The 21548-nt window shown below is 39.0% G+C and overlaps 1 protein-coding gene across 4 annotated transcripts in view; it reads right to left on the reverse strand.

The window, feature by feature from the left end:
- The window catches only part of DAAM1 (dishevelled associated activator of morphogenesis 1), a 190174-nt gene that overhangs the window by 53998 nt on the left and 114628 nt on the right, over positions 1-21548 (reverse strand). For all 4 annotated transcript variants that reach the window (XM_074393177.1, XM_003924387.4, XM_074393176.1 and 1 more), the window contains one exon: positions 2438-2509. In XM_074393177.1, coding sequence (XP_074249278.1) covers positions 2438-2509 — 72 coding nt within the window. The remainder of the gene's footprint in view (positions 1-2437; positions 2510-21548) is intronic.

A 21548-nucleotide genomic window follows, 5' to 3' on the forward strand; every position in this document is an offset into this window, starting at 1 on the left:
AACATTTCTGGAGTTTCAGACTCCTTATCTATAAATAGCACTTACAGCATGGGATGCCGGTGGGACCTCTAACATGTAAAGTGCCTGTTACACTGCCTGTCATGTGAGGCGCACTCCAAAGCAGTAGTTGCTGCTGATTCTACAGACAATGGGTGATGACAATCTGGAAAAACGCCCCTTCAAGAATGCCCTAAGCAGAGAACCAAAGAGTCTAGCTGCTGGGCCATGAAAGGATTTGGAGGACTTGTGTACCTTTCTACTGCCCAGAGATAATATCTCAGGATTTCTGCTGTGTGTTATCAAGAATTCTCCAGTATGGACATCAGAGGGATTAGCCAGAATACGCAAGAAGGTGGTGGCAGTCACAATGTTGAGAAAAACAGAAAACCCAGCACAGGGTTTCTGGTCTCATCAGATCTCCTTATTCCCTGAAGCATGCAGGATTTTCGAGGCCTTATTAATTCATGGACTATTAATACCTTTTACCTTTGACCCTGGAAAGATGCTGCCTCAGTCCTAAAAGGAACATTAGAAAACTTTCTTAGGTGTTTGACACAAAAAGAACAGCAAAGTCACTGACAATTTAACAGACTTGTGGTGCTCTTGGGAAGGATTTTGGATTAGGAACGAAACACACAGTAGTTAAAACGTAGATCACTCAAGAATGTGGCAAAGAATTGTCCAAGGAGCTGGATGGAGGAGAGAGGAGGCTCCTAGAAAAGAGCCACCCACATGTTGGCACATCACCGGCCCTGCAGGACACAAATGAACCAGGTCTACTCCATACAGGGCAGGGATTATGTCACTAAAGGACAAACTAATCTAACTGTCCTATACTTGAAGAAAGGAAAAATCCATATAGTACTTAGTATTTCTCCATTTATAGAAAAGAATTCATTAACAAATAAGCAACTTCTCTTGTTAGATATCAAACAATGCAGATTTAATTAGAAGGAGAAACAATTCTTTTTTTCCTAATAGCCAGGAGCAAGAATTTAGAAAATCGCCTTTCCATGCAGGAAATATAAATGGCTCCAAATTATTATTGCTTAGGCAGATGTACAGAAAATCCCTGGTGGTCATCACAAATCTTACGCTCTGTTAGCATATTCATACAAATGCTGAGATCACCCTTTTCTCATCTTTGGCATTGTGTGAGATGCTTTGAAGAAGAAGGATTTGGTGGTTATTTTCTGTTCATTTCTGCTATGCTTTTAGACTAGAAATCCTTGGGAAAAAACTTACGTAGGTTCTTCTATAATTTATACAGCCCTGTTCATAATAACCAGGCTGTTTATTAGTCATTGTGTGACAGCAAAAGAAGCATCTTCTAAGAAAAAAAGCTAAAAAAAGAGGAAGTTACTAAAAGTCAAGACCTCTAAAAGTTGGTAAACATGTGAATGACTGACATATTCTAATCAGTTGTTAATATTTTTAATATTGACATATTTCTAATCAGTTTCCAGCAGGAGGAAAATGTTATGAGACCATTTAAAACATCTGAGTGATAAGAAATTTATTCTCCATAAAGAGAGGGCAGGAAGAAGGTAGAAGAAAGTATTCTAGAAGCTATCATCTACTTGCATGTTATAAACACAAAGTTGAATATAACAGATTGACTCTTAAAATCATGAGTGTGCCCACTGAGAAAGACTGCATTCCACTGTGGGCAGGCTCCAATTCTTATCAACCGTAATGAGATTTAAGCTATGGAGGCTCAAAGGTTGATGACTTATTTTCTGCTGTGAATTTTAGCTGTGATGAATAGGTACCCCTCAAGCTGCTGGCAGTGTGGACATCACAGACATCCATGCAATCAGGATTCATATTTTAGACACTGAGAATATATTTTAAGCAATTACTGAACCCCAAATCCATGTACTAAAGATTTTCCAAGGACATCTCAGCAATAGTATTATGATGACTTTTCATTAAACCACTTACTTCATGAATTCCTGACCTATTATGAGAGTAAAAGAGCACTTGGTCCCCTGTAGTAAAATCAAGAAGCCAGGGAATAACCAAGTTCTCAGTAAGAAAGAGAATGGGAGGAATATACTAAAGAAATCTCTTAATCATATTATTAAAAATGGTATTCATTTTTAAAATAGTGCTGCCATAACAAAGCTCTGAGTGACTGGTAAGAGCAATTGCAAGTTAAAGTTGAACACAAGCCAGATTTCAGACTACATTTCCACTTACAACATTAAACTCAATTATATTTTAGTGTGTGCTGATTTTATTTAAAACATACTGGAAAAATCACTTTGCCAAGTACCCCTCCTACCCACTTTTCCTTCTTCAGCATTGAATGTTTAGGATGGAAAGGTAATGACATTTGATAGGTCATACTCAATTGAATTTATTGTGCAACTGTGTACTTTGTACTATGCTTGCATTTTAAACAGCATGTCAAAGAACATAAAAGTCTACTTACAGCAGCCATGGAATTGAGCTGATCAATGTAGAATTCAGGCCAACTTGTAGCTCCCTTGTTTTCTTCTTGTTCCTAAAAAGGGAGGGGGAAAGTGACATATCACCCAACATATACACGGAGCAACCAGAAACAATCCGACTTCCAGAGCACCCAGACAATGACCCATTCAAGCCTTTAGAAGACACGAAGGTAGGACATATTTATTTTCAAATGTTGGCTTTAAATGATCAGACTGCCTACTTGACTAGGGTGGTCCTCCCAGCTCAATTTCCACAGAGAGTGCTGAAGTCTGAGTTAGGTGTGATAAGGGGACATTTTCTGAAGCGTGGATCAAGAAGAATTTAAGTGGTGTAAAATTGTTATTTCTTCAGGGAGCTATGTTATACTGGACAGTTCTGTTAGACTACACATCTGGATGGAATCCATGAGAGAAGGAAACTTGCCTTAAAGGTAACCATAGGATTCGGCCAGTTATTTACCAGACTTTTTCAGTTACTATATTCAGACTCCAGCAGACAATAAAAACTTGAAGAAGGGTTTCACTCGATGTGGCAAAAATTAAGTGCTGCTTCAGATGAAGAGGCAGAAGACTAAAGTCTGACACTGAATGGAAGGTAGTAAAATGAACTCACATTAGTCCCAGGCAAAGCCCTCATGTTGTGACAGCTCAGTAGTTTTGATAGAAAAGAACTGAGTGGAAAAGAACGGAAATCCAACAAATTCAGGCACTGACTCCTAAACTGTCTCAGCCAGTCTTGCCTCTTATAGAACAGGGTGACCTGGAGCCAGCCCCTAAGCCCCCCATGCTTCTGTGGATGGGAGATTTGTGTCAACCTCAAGTCAAATCTAAAACAAAAACAAAAACAAAAAAACAGCCGTTAGCTGTGGCCTCTGCTCCACTTGAGCACTGAGCCCAGCAGAAGACGGCACTGTGGTAAGGAATGTCTATGCATGTTTACGCATCTATGTGGGTGTGAGTTACTTGTGTGATCAAACAGACCTAAAAAGGAAAATTTTGGTTCTTTAGCTTCACATTCAAAGAGCACCTGAATACAATCGATATCCCATCCCAGTGGAGAAGATGCTGTGCCATGTGCACACAGCTGCTGTCTTACAATGAAGTAGTGACTACCTATTATGTTTTAACAACTCTTTTAGCAGAGCTCTATATCCTGATGTCAGAATCCCAACCCTCAGGAGAGTGGTTTCAAGGTGGGGCATTTGATTTCAGTCCTATATTATACCTAAAAGAAAAAAAAAAAGAAAAAAAAAAAAAAAAACGACTTTCTGTTAGCAAATCTTTCCAGACAGGTCTACACAGGTGGATTAAAAGAAACATAATTTCAAAACGATTTTTTAAGTAGTCACAACAAGGGGGTAAAGTAACTATTGCTTACAGTGCCTTAAAAGCTGGCAGTAACTGATATCTCAACCCAGGCGGTTGTGTGAATTTCATCTGGAGATTGAACAAGCCAGATGATGGGGACTAAGGCTACAGCAGAGGCTTTGAAGTTGGACTGGATTACACTCCCATAGTTTCAAAACGTTTAGGAAATCTGATGAGTCTTTAGAAACGGGCCTTGATTATAATTTAACATGTTAATAAAATAGCTAGAGTGGTAGTATAAATGCTAAACCCTTCTTTCCTCTTAAAAGGGAGTATCCAAATTAGCAAAACCCCACTCTCACCAATGTATTTAACCAAGCCAAAACTCACAGTGATATTCAATGGTATTTGAACCTATAAAACAAAGTAAAAGGTGCCAGATCTCTCCATCCCCCAAAGTAGGGCAAATTTCCAAAACTAAAACAAAATCAAGGCCCTTGACTGAGGTCCACAAGAGCCTGTCTGTTGTAAGCTTAATATTTAACAGTTACAGAACAGAGATCATTCTTAAAACTGAGGATTGGTACACAGAGAGAAATCTTTACAGTTAGGAAATGTTTTAATAATGCAAATAGATTAACAGCACACGTAGATACTGTCCTCAAAATAAGGGGAAGAAAGCTTCATTTTTATTTCACATGCATCTGCTCTGGGAAAACCAAACAAGCAAAAGTATGTGAAAGTTTCTTGTAAATATACTAACGGCTATCACTGGGGGGTGATCCTCAGAGTTCTTCATTTGGGCAATGCATCTCCAGTTTCCCCTGTACAATACTGGTCCCTGCATGCATATGCGTGCTGCAGGAGCATGTGAAACTCTCATCTCTGAACCAAAACTCTCTCTCCTCCTACTTTGTGAGGCTGCTAAGGGTCTGTAGCTCTGTAGAAGCATAAGCCAGGAGGAGATGAATGCAATTGTTCTCTGGCCGTAGGATACAGGGGGATCTGAACACTAATTTTATTACTTCTGTAATCCAACTCACCCTGTTTCCTTAGGAGGTTGATAGACATCTACAAGAGAATATTCATGGACAAGATTTCCTGCTGGATGCAATTCACCCTGATACTTTGCCTTTGCTCTCAGCCTGCACTGACTACTGTTTTAATCTCTTTTCTAGATTGCATACTTTGTTCCCATTATCCCAAATTCTGTGGATGGGAGAGCTTTTTGCTACAAAAGAGGACTTGTACAGTACAAAGTACCTTCAAGAACAATGACTTTTTTTTTTTTTAATATCCAACTCTTTTAAAAGATAAAGAAATATACTGTCTTTCTAGTTTCACCTCATTTCCAAATAGCACATTTTTCTTTCCAAATTTCTGGTCAGTGGCTAGGAAAAAATTCTAAGAGATCCTTTCCCATCCTCTTTAAATGTACAAGGATGCATTTATTTTTCTCAACATCACTTTGCCCATAAGAATAAATTTTGCATTGTTTCTTAGTTCTCTCGCTCACAAAGGACCTCACTATCATCTCTATTACCTCCAAGATGACTGTGATCCACTTCTCTCACCACCAGTAGCACTTGAATCCTAAGTCACTCACTAGCTATGTCGCTCTTAAGTATCCTCTTTGTGACTCAGTTTTAGTTTCCTTATCTGTAAAATAGGTGCATCCCTCCTCATAGCATATTTCTGAGAACTTAAAAAGTTAATACGAATAAAGCAAACACTGGGAAGAGTACACACAAAACATGCTCAATAAATGATGATAATGAAACTGTTCCAGAGTCTCCAGTTACGGCCATTCAGTGTCCTTGTAACTGGAACTGTAAACATTGGAGCAACCAATTTGGAAGTAGATTTTGGGAGTAACTGTTCACATTTAAAATCCATATAGCCTTTGATCCTGTAAGTTTACATTCAGGAATTTAGCCTATAATTGCATGTTCACACTTGCACAGATATATAATCATGAAAATTTTCTACTACAGTGCTGTTTGAATTAATGGATTATACCAAAGGGGAGCAAATATATATAGAGAGATGCAGTGGCTCACACCTGTAATCCTGGCACTTTGGGAAACCAAGGTGGGAGGATCCCTTGAGGCCAGGAGTTCAAGATCAGCCTGGACAACACAGCAAGACCCTCATCTCTCCCCCCCCCACCAAAAAAAAAAAGGCCGGGCGTGGTGGCTCAAGCCTGTAATCCCAGCACTTTGGGAGGCCAAGGCGGGTGGATCACGAGGTCGAGAGATCGAGACCATCCTGGTCAACATGGTGAAACCCCGTCTCTACTAAAAATACAAAAAATTAGCTGGGCATGGTGGCACGTGCCTGTAATCCCAGCTACTCAGGAGGCTGAGGCAGGAGAATTGCCCGAACCCAGGAGGCTGAGGTTGCGGTGAGCCGAGATTGCGCCATTGCACTCCAGCCTGGGTAACAAGAGCGAAACTCCGCCTCAAAAAAAAAAAAAAAAAAAAAAACCAATTAGCTAGGCTTGTTGACACATGCCTGTAGCCCTAGCTACTCAGGAGGCTGAGGCGGGAGGATTGCTTGAGCCTACGAGTTCACCAGCCAGGGTGACATAGCAAGATCCTATCTCAGACACAATAAAGAAAAAACAAGCAAATATATCGTTGGGGACAGAATGCTTCAGAGTATCATCTTTCCCATCCGTAGGGAAAAATATGTATGTACTACACAAAAACATTGCTAGAAATATAAATAAAACTTAACAATGGCGACTTTTGGATAGCAGAAGGGAAGGTTTTTTGTTTTTTTTTTTTAACTTAAAAACTTCTATACAATGCAAATTTTTATTTTACCAAGAACATATGCTATTTTTACATTTAAAATAGAAGTAAGTTCTAAAGCATTGTTAGAACAAGAGCTTTGCTTTTTCTGATGCTCAGGGTGACATGGAATGCATCAAGACCCTTCGGCATCTGGAATGTCTCTGTCCTCCACTCCTAGGACAGCCCTCCACCTCCCACAGCAAATAATTTAAAACATTTCTCTACTAATTGTCTTCTCTTACTGGATTTCTGCTTTTAAAACTCACCATAACCTCAGTATCAGCTGTTTATGCAGAAACTCTGATTTGGGACAAAATTTGTGTACCCAAAGCATGCTAAAATTTTGTAAATTTCTCCGCTCATATATTTAGAAATTTGTGTGACAATTTCTTGGTAGCAGCTGAAGTCTTTTGTTGATGTAAGTGAGACTCAAACTACAGTTAGAAAATTAAGTCTTTAAGGAAGAATAACTTCTTCTGAAATTAGCACAGGACACCACTTTCTTAATAGGATCATTTCCCAAACAAATAATAATACGTAACTATTCGTGGAGTTTTTGTTGTTGTCATTGTTGTTGTTTTCCAATTTAAGATGCTCTTGGTAAGGCCTAAAATAAGCTATGCAAAAGGTCAATCAATTGTTAAGGACATGCTCTGCGGTTGTTCACTAGACCACAAATCACAGGTGGAAGCAACATTCATTTGGCCAGCTAAAGCCATAAATCTCTATGTGTGCTGTTACGAATCAAGGAGATTCTTAGATAATATTTGTCAAGGAAGAAAGACACACTTTTTAACTGTCTAGACCGGCTGAAACTCTTCTAGCAATGTATAATAATACTATCATCTCAAATACAGTGGCAATATACTAAGGCTTAACCAAATAAATGTCAACAGCAGAAGAGTACTATTTCAGTAGGACACAAAGTAAATTTTATTGTGATCATTTTCGTTACAGGGGAAAGGCAAATAATTACTAATAAAAACCTGTTCTGTTTGCAAAGAACATGCCATTAGAAACTTCAAGTTAACTGTAATCACATATAGAGTCAAAAAGTTCTATCCATTGTTCATAAGCAAAACAGTCACCATGTTCATTAATTTGTTACTACTGGCCAGGCACGGTGGCTCACACCTGTAATATCAGCACTTTCGGAGGCTGAGGTGGGTGGATCACTTGAGGCTAGCAGACTGATACCAGGCTGGCCAAAATGGTTAAACCCCATCTCTACTTTAAAAAAAAGAAATAAATAATAAGCTGGGCATGGTGGCACATGCCTGTAATCTCAGCTACTCAGGAGGCTGAGGCATGAAAATCACTTGAACTAGGGAGGCAGAGGTTGCAGTAAGTCAAGATCGCACCACTGCACTCTAGCCTAGGCAACAGAGCAAGACCCTTTCTCAGATTAAAAAAAAAAAACAAAAACAAAAGGGAAAAATTTGTCACTACTATTTTAGGTATCACTGGTCCAATCTCATACAGTAATGAACACAACAAATATTAAATAAATTCACTATACACCTAAAATTTATATAAAAACCTAGCAGAAAAGGGCAGATAGGTCAAAATAGTTTTCTGTGAGGTTATGTCTCCATGATGTGTGGCATCTAAAAGAACTTTTAAATCAGAAAATAGATGCCAACATAAGACCAGGTCCAAGCAACAGGGAAAGAGGAGCAGAGAGTATGGAAGATGTAAAAATATTTGTCAGCGGCCTTGCTAATAATTTCTGCTAACTTCCCCCTCTGGCTCCTAACAGTATAAACGGCATCTTCTCAAAGATGGCTATGATAAAGTATGGAACAACCTCAAACAACCAAGGGTCGCAAACTTTTCCTATAAAGAGCCAGAAGGAAATATTTTAGGCTTTGCAGACCACACAGTCTGTTGTAACTATTCAACTCTGCAGCTGTCTAGTGCCAGATCAGCCACAGAGAACACTTGAATGAACAGGCAATGCCACAATTCAATAACACTTTATTTACAAAAACAAGTGACTGGCCAGATTAGCCCATGGACCACAGTTTGTCAACCCCTGGGTGCTAGATTAAGCTTGGCTCTCAAGAGGGCTGGATTATATCAAAATCCTAACTTGGTCACCAAATATATTTCATGCATCAAGCCACAGCTATAAATTAAGATAAGCTCATAAAGTGTTTGGAATTTGCCCATTAACCTGAACTTTTTCTAGAGAAGCAGTGACCTACCATGCCTGTGAAGTGTACCTTCTTGCCAAGCTCCCTGATCCCTGAATCTACATTTAATGCTAGTTTTTGAAAACAGCATAGCATCATTAGGCCCTTTAAATCCTGATATTTGCCCCCACCTCTTTCCATCTTGCTATTCCTTTTGAGAGCAAAAAGTAGCAGGAGATTTAAAACTTGGAGTTTGGATAGTGTTGCTTTCCTCACTCCCTCCAATACCTAACTTTAACACCTGGTGGTAGGCAAAACTATATTCTACATCTGAAGCTCACCAAAAGAAGGGCAGTTGGTTTCAGAAAATAATTCCTGTGCTGTCACATTTCAAGATAGCCATGTGGTCCCTGGGACTGCCAATCCTGGCTACATTTTTTGGCTACTGCCACAATTATATATCAAGTACATCTGTTGCCAAAATCCGCTTGGGCCCACACAAAGAATGATTCCAGAACAGTGGCTTCTTCAACTGCCAGGAAATCCAGCACCTCCTCCTAAGCCTCAGAATGTCAGTCATTTTTCCGGAAAGAATGAATGATGACTTGCAATAACAGGGCAAGTCATGGAAGAAAGAGTAAACCTTCTTCTCCGTTTTTCCTAATGTTTTAATGAAACATGTGCATGCTTTCAAGCAGACATCATAGGATTATATAACTGGTCTGTGACCCTAGAGACAACCTGGGCTGAGTTTCCTCTCACAGGGGTCCCTTATAAGGTTGCAGGAGATCCATCACCTGCTCTTGAGAAGGCTTCCAGAGATCCATCATCTTTTGGAGCTAGCACTCCCATGAACTGTTAAAAAATTCACCTGACACTGAACTGACAGATGTCTCCTTGTAACGTCAAGCGCTTGTTGGACTTAGTTTGGTCCATGGGAACTACATGGAGTAAATCTAATCTCTCCTATGAACAATGACCCAGCAAATATTTAAACAATTTGAATAAAGTGATTATATCCTCCCCAAACCTTCCCTTTAACAAGCCAGAAATTCTCTACTGGCTGTATCACACAAGTTTATCTTCCTCAATTCATAAACAAATCTCCAGTTTTCCGCAAGTTCATCGTACCCTCATGCCCATTATTTGCAAGGATAACTTTAACAAACATAACTAAGCTCCTGTAAAAGGACTTTTTACACATATTTGTATTAGTCATTCACAATTCTAGACAAACTCTGAGAGGGAAGTTTATATCCAAAATGTCTCTCCAAGAAGAAACAGAACAAGCTCTCACTCTCCTGATAGTCCTCACAGATGACATTTATGGCTTAGAATAAAAGACACGTCTCATTAAGTGGAGGGAAATAGGTATAGTTCTTGCTTTGTAAAGTGTACATATTTTAACAAAGTTGGCCACAAACTAAACAGCAAAATGGGTTTTCTTATTATAAGATGGAGGATACGTCACCTCTAAAACATAAATCCAAGTTAACAAAATTGAAAATCCATGAATAGGACCTTGCCTTGCCAGCTGTCAAGAAATTTGGGGGGACGTTTAAGTTGTTTTTCACACCTCTAGATGACTCTTGCTATTTCTGCTATTCACCTGTATATCCATCCATTCACATATCATAGGAATGTCTTTTATATATGTATATGAAGCCTGATACCTCCTCTGACCCCCAGGGCTCTGCTCCTTCCTTTTTTCTGGTTTATGCAGATAGAAAGACTACTTGAGCCAATACAAAATGCCACGTTTGCCCAGAGAAAGCCTCTTGCTACCATATCACGTACTCAAAAATAAAATATACTTAAAGACTTCAGATCACTTAGAATCAGTCAGCTCCCTCTTTATCAATTCTCTTAAGTTTAAAATTCTGTACTGGTAAAGAATAATTTTTTAAAAGCATGACATGAACTCATGTCAAATACTTTACCAAACTTGCTAATAAGTGAGAGACCTAGGAAGATATTACAACTGGTTGAAAGGAGAACCCAAAGAGTAGACTTATGATAAGCATCATGATGTTGGAAAGAGTTTGCAAACAGATGCAAACCTGGCCAAGAGGGCAACATTTAGTTGTATCAGACTCAATTTGCATTTCAGTGGATAAGAATCACTGGAAGTACCATCAGGTTTTTAAAAAAATTATTTACAGATTTGTGAAATAAGCCTGAGACAAAAGTAGAGATGACTCTGAAGAGTGCTATAGACAGGATATTTAGTCTGTCTGGTATTTACTCCATTTCACAATAACTGTAGCTTAGCAAAATAAAAGATGCATGACTAGTATATCCTGGTTGAAGAAAACACAATCTATAAAGGTACCATGCAGAAGCCACACTGCGTGACTAACACTACTCCAGGCTCCTCACACCTAAATTACCTAAATGACCAGGCTTTCCCAGAGTTCTTGCTCAAGAACATCTACCCCATTCTGACCATTTTACCTCAGTTCTGTCTATTTCTGTTGCCCTACCTAGGCTGTATAACATGGTTTCTATCTGTGCATCACGGAGTCTCATACTTGAGACCACTGGCTCCTGACCATTCCATCTCCCTTGGAAGGGAGCACTTGGTCTTCTACCCCGCTCAGGAATTTGTTGGTTAAGTACCTGGTGTATTACTAAGTCTTTCTGCACTATTGATTAAAAAAAAAAAAAAAAAGAAAGAAAGCTGTGAACTCAGTGAAGGTAGACCTTCCAGCCAGAAAAGAGGCTATACTCAACTGCTGCTCCCTAACAGTTTGGTCTAGAGCTGGGTGCCATGTTACAGTAACATACAGTCTACTAAATCTCCCAAAGTCACGGCAGCATTTTAAAATCTAAATACTTGTGTAGAAAACCAAACTCTGTGGCAGCATTAATACTATACTGCTAAACATAGGGCTTCTCAAGGGCAGGACAGGAGCAGAATTGTTTTCACTAAACTCATATCTACAATGCTGAATGGAATCCAAAAAGGCATTTGCATTCCTTCTCATTCCTTTACTTATCCAACAAATATTTACTGAATTCTATTAAATAATGAGCTAAGCACTGTTCTAGGTGTTGGAATATGTGAATAAAAGAACAAAGTTCCCTGCTCTCCTTGAGAGTTATCCATGAATATGAGACAGACTTAGCAGATCCTAGACTTAACACATTTCTAAACTTTAGAGTTGGGATGTTCTGAGAAGATTCCAGGTTTACTCTGACAATAGGTTCTAAGTCTTTGCAAGTATAGCTACAAAGAAGTAGGCCTATTTAGACTCTTCACTCTCTCTTCTCATCACGTTAAAAAACCAAAAAACTGTCAAGTATCATTAATTCTCCTTCCTTTTCTACTAAGCACTGGTTTTTATCAATGGATCTTCTAACTTCAAGGTAAAGATACAGTGCAAGCATTCCTAAACTCCACTGGGAAAAATCCTTTGAGACATTTTCTTGATAGTACAAAATGTTACATTAATATTTTCCAATATCACAAACTTTATTTACACTGGTAAAAATCATTGAAGTTTTCTGAATGACCTGAATGAAATCACACACAGCTGTTATTTTTGTTCTCCCCAGAATCACACACCCCAGAAAAGCAAGAAAAGAGTGCCGCTTTACAGAGACCTAGTCACCCTGTCGGGAAGAGCAGCAAAGAGAAATGCAACAATATCACTGCATTTCTCCAAGAGTTCAGGAGCCCTCTGCTCCAACACTCTCTTCTTTCCTGAACCAGCCTCAGCTGACTTTACAAGGAGTTGGGAGGTAGTTAGAGGGGTTGTGAGGGAATGTGTTTTATGTGCACCTGGTATATCTAAGAAAGCAGCCACAACTTTTACCTAGAACTAAGAACTGAGATTTTACAGTCTACTTCCCAAACTATGAGACACTTACTTTATTTATTTTAACAAGTCATTACTTTGGCAAAGCACTTCACAGCATGGCATATGACTGAAGCCTAAAACTCTCAAGCAGTACAACTCCAACATCTGAAACCAATTTATATGACAACTCCCCCTCATTTTCATGGCAAAGAAAAAGAAATATTCTCCAATTATTATTTTCAGAAGTGATACAACTTCACAACCTCCTGCCAGCAGGCACTGTGCCTATGACACAAGAGTGGCAATGACATAAAACAAATTATTCCCACATAGCTTGTTAAGAGCCAAATCTTTGATCCACATGTCACCATGGAGTGCTACAGACCCAGGTACAATGTGGTTCGGTTGGTTTGTAAATTAACGTACTTGGACACACATGGCTAAACCCTTATGTAGTGTGCAAATTCAATCAGCGGTGTCAATGGCCTTTGCTGCCTCACATCTTGCTACCACATTTGGGCTATGAGACCCACCTTTCAGAATGTCATAAAGCAGGTTTTGATGTTCTGTAACCAGCCCTTGGGAAAACAATCAAAGTGTGTTTATGATTTGCAATATAATGTTTAACACAAGGCTATAACAAGAGAGGACCCTTTGGAAAACAGTAATTAAGCTAATAGGAGAATCAGGAGTAACAGTAAGCACATAAAGGCATATTCCATTCAGGGATTCGTCCTCAGAATGAGAAAAAATTGCTAATGCAATGTTAACTGTCCCCAAGGAGAGTCAGAGGCCATCATAAACTCTACAATGTACCCCTGAATTAATGACGGCATTTTTGGCAAAAGAAAGAAGAAAAGCACTAGTCAGAAGATACCACTATCTTGGAAACATCTCTATATGGAGACATAGCAAAGAACCTCTTAGAAATTGAGAAAACAAATGGGGATAAAAGGATACTGCACAAGTCAATGCTGCTCTGTACCACACTGAAGAATAACAGAATTTAAGACACTGTAACTTAAGGGTGGTATTCTTTGGTAGACTCTCTACTCTAACTCATTTCTAGTGCCACAAATTACCAGGTTCCTAATGTGTAAGGAATTTTGAGGACCTTAAATTATAAGTATTAGTGGCATGTTCTAACTTATACTAGAAGCTCAAAGCTTCTTCCTACTTTTCAAAGAGGAGAAATTCTGAAATATACCAAGAATGAAACGATTCAATACAATTAAGTATGCTGGAGCTATTAGTTAAAAAATAAACACATATGGGAAAGACACAGGAAAAGTGTTTTCTGTTCCTCTTTGATATATCTTCTAAAGGGGCCATTTCCTTCCATATTGATGTCTTTCATAATCCTATCACCTGGAGTTGGAGTTGGTGAAGTCACACAGCCTCGGGGCAGTCTTTCTGTCAACGTATGGGCCATCCCACTTGGAGAGTCTGTGGAGAACCAGAGAGAAGCTCAAGGGAAAGACAGCTTGCTTATACCCATTACTGGAGATAGGAAAAAAAAAAAAAGAAAGAAAGAAAGAAAAGGGAAAGACAGCATGGAATAAGCTACTTGAATCTGACTGTAATCTAGTGGCAAGAGGACCCTTCAAAGACAGAGATAGCAAATATTTGCCATATTCTCCATCATATGTCATGGCAGATGCTATTTTTCATTTTGAGGAAAAAAAAAATGGCTAGAGTGCAGTGGTACAATCTCAGCTCACTGCAACCTCCACCTCCTGGGTTCAAGCAATTTTTGTGCCTTAGCCTCCCAAGTAGCTAGAATTACAGGCACACACCACCATGCCCAGCTAATTTTGTTTTTTGTAGAGATGGGTTTTCACCATGTTGGCCAGGCTGGTCTTGAACTCCTGAACTCATATGATCCTCCTTGGCCTCCCAAAGTGCTAGGATTACAGCAGTGAGCCAGGGCACCTGGCCCTATTTCTTACTGAAACCATTCATAACCTCTGAATGCTTCTCAAAGTGCTCCAGGCAACCACACCCAATTGTTCAGAGCTAGCAATCAAAATAAACCTTTATGCTAGTTTTGCTTGAGGTTATTAGGACTCCACTGCTCCAAGGCAGGAAGCCACAGTTCTAAGGAATGCTGTAACAAAGGGTGTGCATCGGTCTAGCACGTCTCCAGTGCTGTATGTCCCTTGGGAGTCCACTGGGCTGGTGGTAGCCGCAATGGACAGCTCCTTGTGGATTCTCAGATGTGAGATACACATCAGAGACTATTTACTCAGATTACTGAAACTGTTTGCTCAGACTCTCGAAACAAACTCACTCCGAGTTCCACAGGACACCATAGCAGTCCATTTTCATGACTAGTGAAATTCTGCATTTGCAGACTGAAGAATTTTGGAAATGAAATGGCGCCATGCCCTTATTCTTCAACACACACAGGCAAGGAGTTCGAAGAATCTCGCATAGTCACCTTTAGAATCTTGGTTCCACAACAGCACTGTTGATAACATTCTGTGACAACCATGGAGGACTCCAAGGTAGTCACACTCCTACCTCGGCAAGTGACACACAACCGAGTTTTTCCTGCATCAGAGCTGTTAAAAGGAACCTGTTTAAGAATAACTTGAGGGCCAAAGATTGCTGTTCTGTGAAAGTCGAGAACCACTGTCTTCCAGGACTGCCATTCAGAGCGTACATTCCAAATCCCCTCCAGGGATAGCAGCCAAGACAGGAGCATTCTTCCTACCGTGCAGCACCAATGCAGGCATGAGTGACAAGCCCTGATCGAATGCTGAGAGAGTTGCCTCTCTAGCCCAAGAGAGTTCCACAGGACACACTACCCTCATGCTCCCCATGACTCACCATTAATTGGGTTGTCCAACTAATCTGTCTTACTTTTTCTCAGCTGTATATTGCTAACTTATTTTTGTTACTGTTGGATTATAAGTGAACATAAACACAAGGACATTCTCTTCCACTCTCTTCCAGGCTGGTGTTCCACAGTTATAGGGAATGCAAGACCTTGAGTAAAGCACTGTTACTCACTAAAGAAATGCAAGTTTGGGTTAACTAAAGTGCTTTGGTATTTTGGAATTGTTTCAAATTTTGGATTTTTTCTTTCAGGTTTTGGAATATTTGCAGTATACATACCTGTTCATCTTCCCTAATCCAAAAATCTGAAAATCTCAAATCCAAAATGCTCCAATGAGCATTTGTTTTGAGAGCCATCTTGGCACTCACTTTAGAAGCTTTGGATTTTAAAGTTTCAGATATGGTATACTCAACCTGTATTAGCACAAGAGAGAGATAGTATACACAAAGCAGACTCATTGTTACTGCTTTTACAGTTCTGTAAAGAACAAAGGAAAGTATTTACAGACTAAGGAATCAACAACCCTCAAATCCACAAATTGACCTGTGTGTAGAAACTCGCTCAAAATTTAGGAATGGGGGCTAGACAGCCAGTTAGACCTCTCAACTTCTGAATAGCCAAAGGAATCAAGGAAAAGGAGAGAGTCTCAAAAACTTTTATAAAGAAATGCACAAGATAAAGTTGCTCTGGCTAGAGGAAGAAAAGGCTGATTGCACGAGTCCCAGCCACAGTCCCTCTGCTTGCTGTGCAGATGTGCTGATTCTGCACCTGCACTTTAGTCACCAACCAGGGAAGTGGCAGATGCCTCAGAGGAACTTCCTGTGTTCAGTGATGGCAAATATCAGTCAAGAGCTTGCTAAAGATGGAAACGCAATTTGCCTGGTCTGGAAATCAGGGTGCAAAGAGGTCTAGACGAAAGGAAGAGTGAGCCATACATGGAGCAAACCAAATAAATATTGAGTGAATTGTTCATTTAAACAATTCATTTGAACAATATGAACAATTGACTCAATATTTATTTGGTTTGTTCTGTGTATGGTTCACTCGTCTAGACCTTAATATACTTCTAATATTTTTGTACTTTTGTATGGCTTTGTATGTATTTGAATAGAATACATTTAATTTTCTAAACTTTTAGTTTTTGTTTTTAATGAGCACTTTTTATTACAGCAATTTTTACTTCAATTTGATTGGTGAGACATAGGGGGAAAAACTGAAAACTTCAATGACAGTTTCTTATACTGAAAACATTTAAACTTTTATAAAATGACTGATCAGAGTAATGAGATATTAGTTTCCTTCCCTCAGACAGTACCAACTCTACACATGGCTGACAACTAATTCACTGCACATGTAAGTTATTATAACCACTTTGGAGAGCAATTAAAGGTGAAAATGTTTACATCAAACAACTTAATAACTACATGTCTAGGTTTCTATTCTAGAGAAATTCTTGAACATATGCACAAACACATTCATCGTAATGTTTTTAAATATTAAAAAAACTGAAAATAAGCATGGTCTAATGGAGATAAGCTGTGGCATGTTCATAAAATGGAACACTATACAGCAGTTAAAATGAAGAAACAGTATATACTGTTCAGGAATAAATGCACATGGAGTTAGGCTATAAATATATGGGTAAGTAAAAGAAACACAAACTACCTTCAGAAGAGCAGTCACCTTTGGGCTTCAACTATATTTATAATGTTTTATTTCTTTTTTTAAAAAAAATTTGAGGTGAATACGGTAAAATGTTACTAGCATTTGTTAAATATGGGTATTTATTATATTCTGTACTTTTTTGTATATTTAACATTTTCACAATCAAAAGTAATCAACCAGAAAGCAATAGTTTATATCTCATGACTTGAGAGGAAAATCATCAAAGGTCAGTTTTATCTGTTAGAAAATTTGAGAGTGTCAATTTATTGGAACCTAGAATGGTTGCTCTGGTAATTACATTTAATACTTTTAATAATAACAGTATCTGCAAATGTGCTGAAACGTTATTTTATTATCTTCCCAACACTGAAGTTTTGTTTCGTTAACTTCAGAAATAACACAGCTAGAATGCACTACTGAATTATAATGCTGCAAACTTTTGAGCAAATGTGCGGCTGAACAGGGCATCTGTGAATCTGGCTCACTTCGACCTAATAATTTAGTTATTTGGAAAAAATGGCTCACTTAATGAAATCTCTTTGTGTTGGGTCTTATAAAGGGATTTTCCCCCATTGCAGACAACAGCAGTAGCAATATTTTCATCAAAAAATACTCTTATTTCAAAACTGAAGATATTCATCAATCACCTACCTTTTCTAAGCAGTGGAGTACAAATTTAAATTTTATTTAATAAGTGGCCAAACTTGGCCGGGCACAGAGGCTTATGCCTGTAACCCCAGCATCGAGGCAGGCAGATCATGAGGTCAGGAGTTTGAGACCAGCCTGGCCAATATGGTGAAACCCCATCTCTATTAAAAAACAAAAATTAGCCAGGCATGGTGGCACACACCTGTTGTTCCAGCTACTCTGGAGGCTGAGGCAGAAGAATAGCTTGAACTCAGGAGGTAGAAGTTGCAGTGAGCCGAGATCACGCCACTATACTCCAGCCTGGGCGACAGAGCAAGACTCTGTCTCCAAAAAAAAAAAAAAAAAGTGGCCAAACTCACACATATCCACTTTCCAGACTTGACTTCAGCAAAGCCACTCATGTGAGCTTCTCCATGGGCTATGCCTGGTCAGTAGTGTGCTGAAGCACTGTGGAGGGAACTTGGCTAAGAGCAAAAAAGAAGTGCCGGGCAGGCTGAGAATCCCTGGACTGAGACTTCCCAAGCATAAATTAAGGGTGTTCCTTAATTCTGGAGATCAGGTCCAGGGTCCCACCTAGACGCCAATGGACTGCATTTTATTCACCACTGCCCTACAACTTTTGTCAAATGAGTCCTCCTTTTACCAACTTCTGGTGCTGAGCATAGTGACTTTCTCAGTCTCTTCCCTTATCTGTAGTACAACCTCCCAACTTACTATTTCTGCCTCTGAAATATCCTACAGTTCAGCTATTTTGAAATTATCACTATCGTTCTGAGAAAACCAGACATTAACATCACTCAAAAAACAAGAAAAATGGAGATTAATCCCAGGTTGGCATATGGGTGAATAAGTAGAAACTTAGTTCATACTATTACCAACATAGTCACCTTTATTACCATTGACTATGACAACAGCTAAAGTTACCATGCCTCCAAGCTCTTGATAAGTACTAAATCATATTATCTCATTTAATTTTCACTACAACCCCATGAAGTTAATCTCATTTTACAGAGGAGGGAGAAATTAGAGAGGTTAACATGCCCTAGGTCATGCAACCAGTAAACGGTATCTTCCCTTCCAAGATTATCTTTTAGACGACTTGTAACTATACAAAGTATTTATTTGGCTTCCATTTACCTTATAAAAAATTGTATTACACATACATTATACTATAGTTTGGAACAATTATGAGGGACAAATATAATTCAGGAAAGTTACATGCAGATTCCTGGATTGAAAGGCTGTTGGAGAAGATCCATCCCTAAGGAGGACTCTACAGAACCAGAATGTTATACCCAACAGATGGCTCCAAAAGTTGTCCACAATATTGCAGATTAATTCAATTCTCCAAGCACCAAAGAGAAAAGACAGTTAATGTTTTGGTTCAACCTTTGAGTACATTCACTTACTGCTGCTTCATTAAGACAATGGGCATCTACTGAGAAGCAACATTTATGAAAATGCACACTGTAGGCACAGGACCATTCTGGATACACAAGGCAGGGGTGGTTGTAGGACAAATGACACAAGTGGTAAAGCTGACAGGAAAACAAAAATAATACCCAACACTGGTATCATTAAACAAAGGAATCAGAGGAAGAGGAGGCAAATAAATATTCAAAAATGAATTGCTTTTTGTTAGACTATAATCTAACATTGACTTGACTGTCAGAGGGAGAGAATCTTTGAATGAACAGTATTTCACACTTCAGATCCAAAATTCTGTGTTCATTTTAATAGTGCTGCCTTTTGCAATAAAAAGAAAATACAGAAAGGAAATGGGTTACTAGCTTTGAGATGATAGCACTTAGGAGGACAAGGACAATGAGAAACATGCCCTCAGGGGGTTTCTGGGCAGAAAACCAAGAGTATCTCATCAGGGCCATAATCACTATGTTTTCAGAGTCACTGCCTAAATAGGTAAGTGTACTAAAACCTCAGTGGTTTATGGGTCAACCTTTGCTTTACTCTCCCTAGGTAAGAGTAAAAAGTGAGAGACAAAGAGAGACAGAGAGAGACAGAGACAGAGAGAGAGAGAAAGAGAGAGAGAGAGAGAGAGAGATTGAGCTGGACAAAGAAAAAAATATGCCAACATTGTCTTGACAACATAAGCATTGGCTGCATTTTAAATATTTATTTTTTTCATCCTAATTTTAATAGAAATATGTGGTGGCTTTGTAAGCTTCAAATTGGCTAAGCTGAACCACATCTATTGAGACAGAGAGAAACAAACCATGTCCCAGTGATCCTGCTTCTCTGGCTAAAGCCTAATATAAAACGCACTGCATGAATTTTTAAACAGAGTAATTTTAGTTTTTACAACCAGGAAAAAATATTTTAAGGTAAAAGAGAATAATGTGCTTCAGAAAATTTGGAATCACCCACAATTCTAGCTCACAATTATTTTTCTGTCCACCTACCTCTTTATATACACTTTGGCAGACATTTGATTACACTAATTACAAAGTTTTACAGTAGTCCCCCCTTATCTATGAAGGATACAGTCTAAGACCTCCAGTAGATGCCGGAAACCTCAGATTGGATAGTACTGAACCCTACATTCACTTTTTTCCCCCATATACCTACCTATGTATGTTTATTTTATAAATTAGGCACAGCAAGAGATTATCAACAACGATAATAAAAGTGAACAATGATAACAATAGACTGTAATAAAAGTTATGTGAGTATGGACTCTTTGTCAAAACATCTTATTGTCCTGTAGTCACCTATTTTTGGACCTCAGTTCACTGTAGGTAAGTGAAACCATGGAAAGCAAAATCATGGGAGAGGAAAAGACTACTGTATCTTTTTAAAAATCTTGCTATTACATGCTAAGCAGAGTCCCATGACATTAACATTTCTTTAGAAACCCATTTTTCCTTGGCTGCAAGATTGTCTGCTGTCTGCATGCATAGTATGGCTATGGCTACAGTGTGGCTATCCTTTAAGTTGTTTACAGTCATTGGCTTTTAGGGACAACATTGCCAAAAACATTCTCCCACAAAATTCCTCTTCTACATCTCTTACCACTTTTTAGAAGAGGAATATTCCAGACTCTGGACCCACATTACCAAATGGTTTTGGCCAACATCTGCAAGTCAATATTCAAAATGTTGATCAACCAGTGGGGCACTGATGAATAAGAACCAATGATGCAGTGTAGGAACAGGGCAGTGAAGTTCCAGGCTGTGCTGGACCAGGAGTTAGCCCTTCCGTCCTAGACTCATGGGGGAAGACCTGCGGGTCTTTGGGAGAAGGGCCAGATTGTCAGGGTGGTTTTTAGTGGGAGGGCTTGGGGCAGCTCCTATTGACCAATTGGAATTTGGTAACATTTTGACCAATAAAACAGTTGAACTGGGGCACATCCACTAAACATTAGCCAGTGTTGGAGTTTCCATCTGACTCTCTTTCTTAGACTGAACAAGCCTCAATTATTTTAGTCTTCCCCTGCACTGACTTTGTTGTTCTAAAGTTCAAGCCTTTTACAGATTTCCTAACAGGATCTACAAATTGTGTTTAATAAAGATCAGATTCAGTCAATAGTCCAAACTTGACCTTTTAAGCAATGGCAAAGGGACAGAAAACAAAATCGAAATCAAAAGGGAAAGTGTACAGTACATGTAAATATAGCTCAAATGTTGAAAAAGGAGCCAGTTTCTAGATGATGAGATCAAAGCCAAACATCAACTCCCACTGCTGTAACCAATGGTGGGTCAAAATGTTAAGGGAATGGTTGTCTCAGTCACACATATAAACACCTAGAGGCTGGCTGCTCCTTCCTCTGTGCCCCAGAGCCTGTCTGCTTACCCTTTTATGGAGCTTATGACAACATTTGATTATTATTTGATTCTATTTGCTTCTCCTACCAGGGCCATCCACTCCAATAAATT

This window comes from Saimiri boliviensis, chromosome 2 (assembly GCF_048565385.1).
Source record: "Saimiri boliviensis isolate mSaiBol1 chromosome 2, mSaiBol1.pri, whole genome shotgun sequence".
Classification (NCBI taxonomy): Eukaryota; Metazoa; Chordata; class Mammalia; order Primates; family Cebidae; genus Saimiri; species Saimiri boliviensis.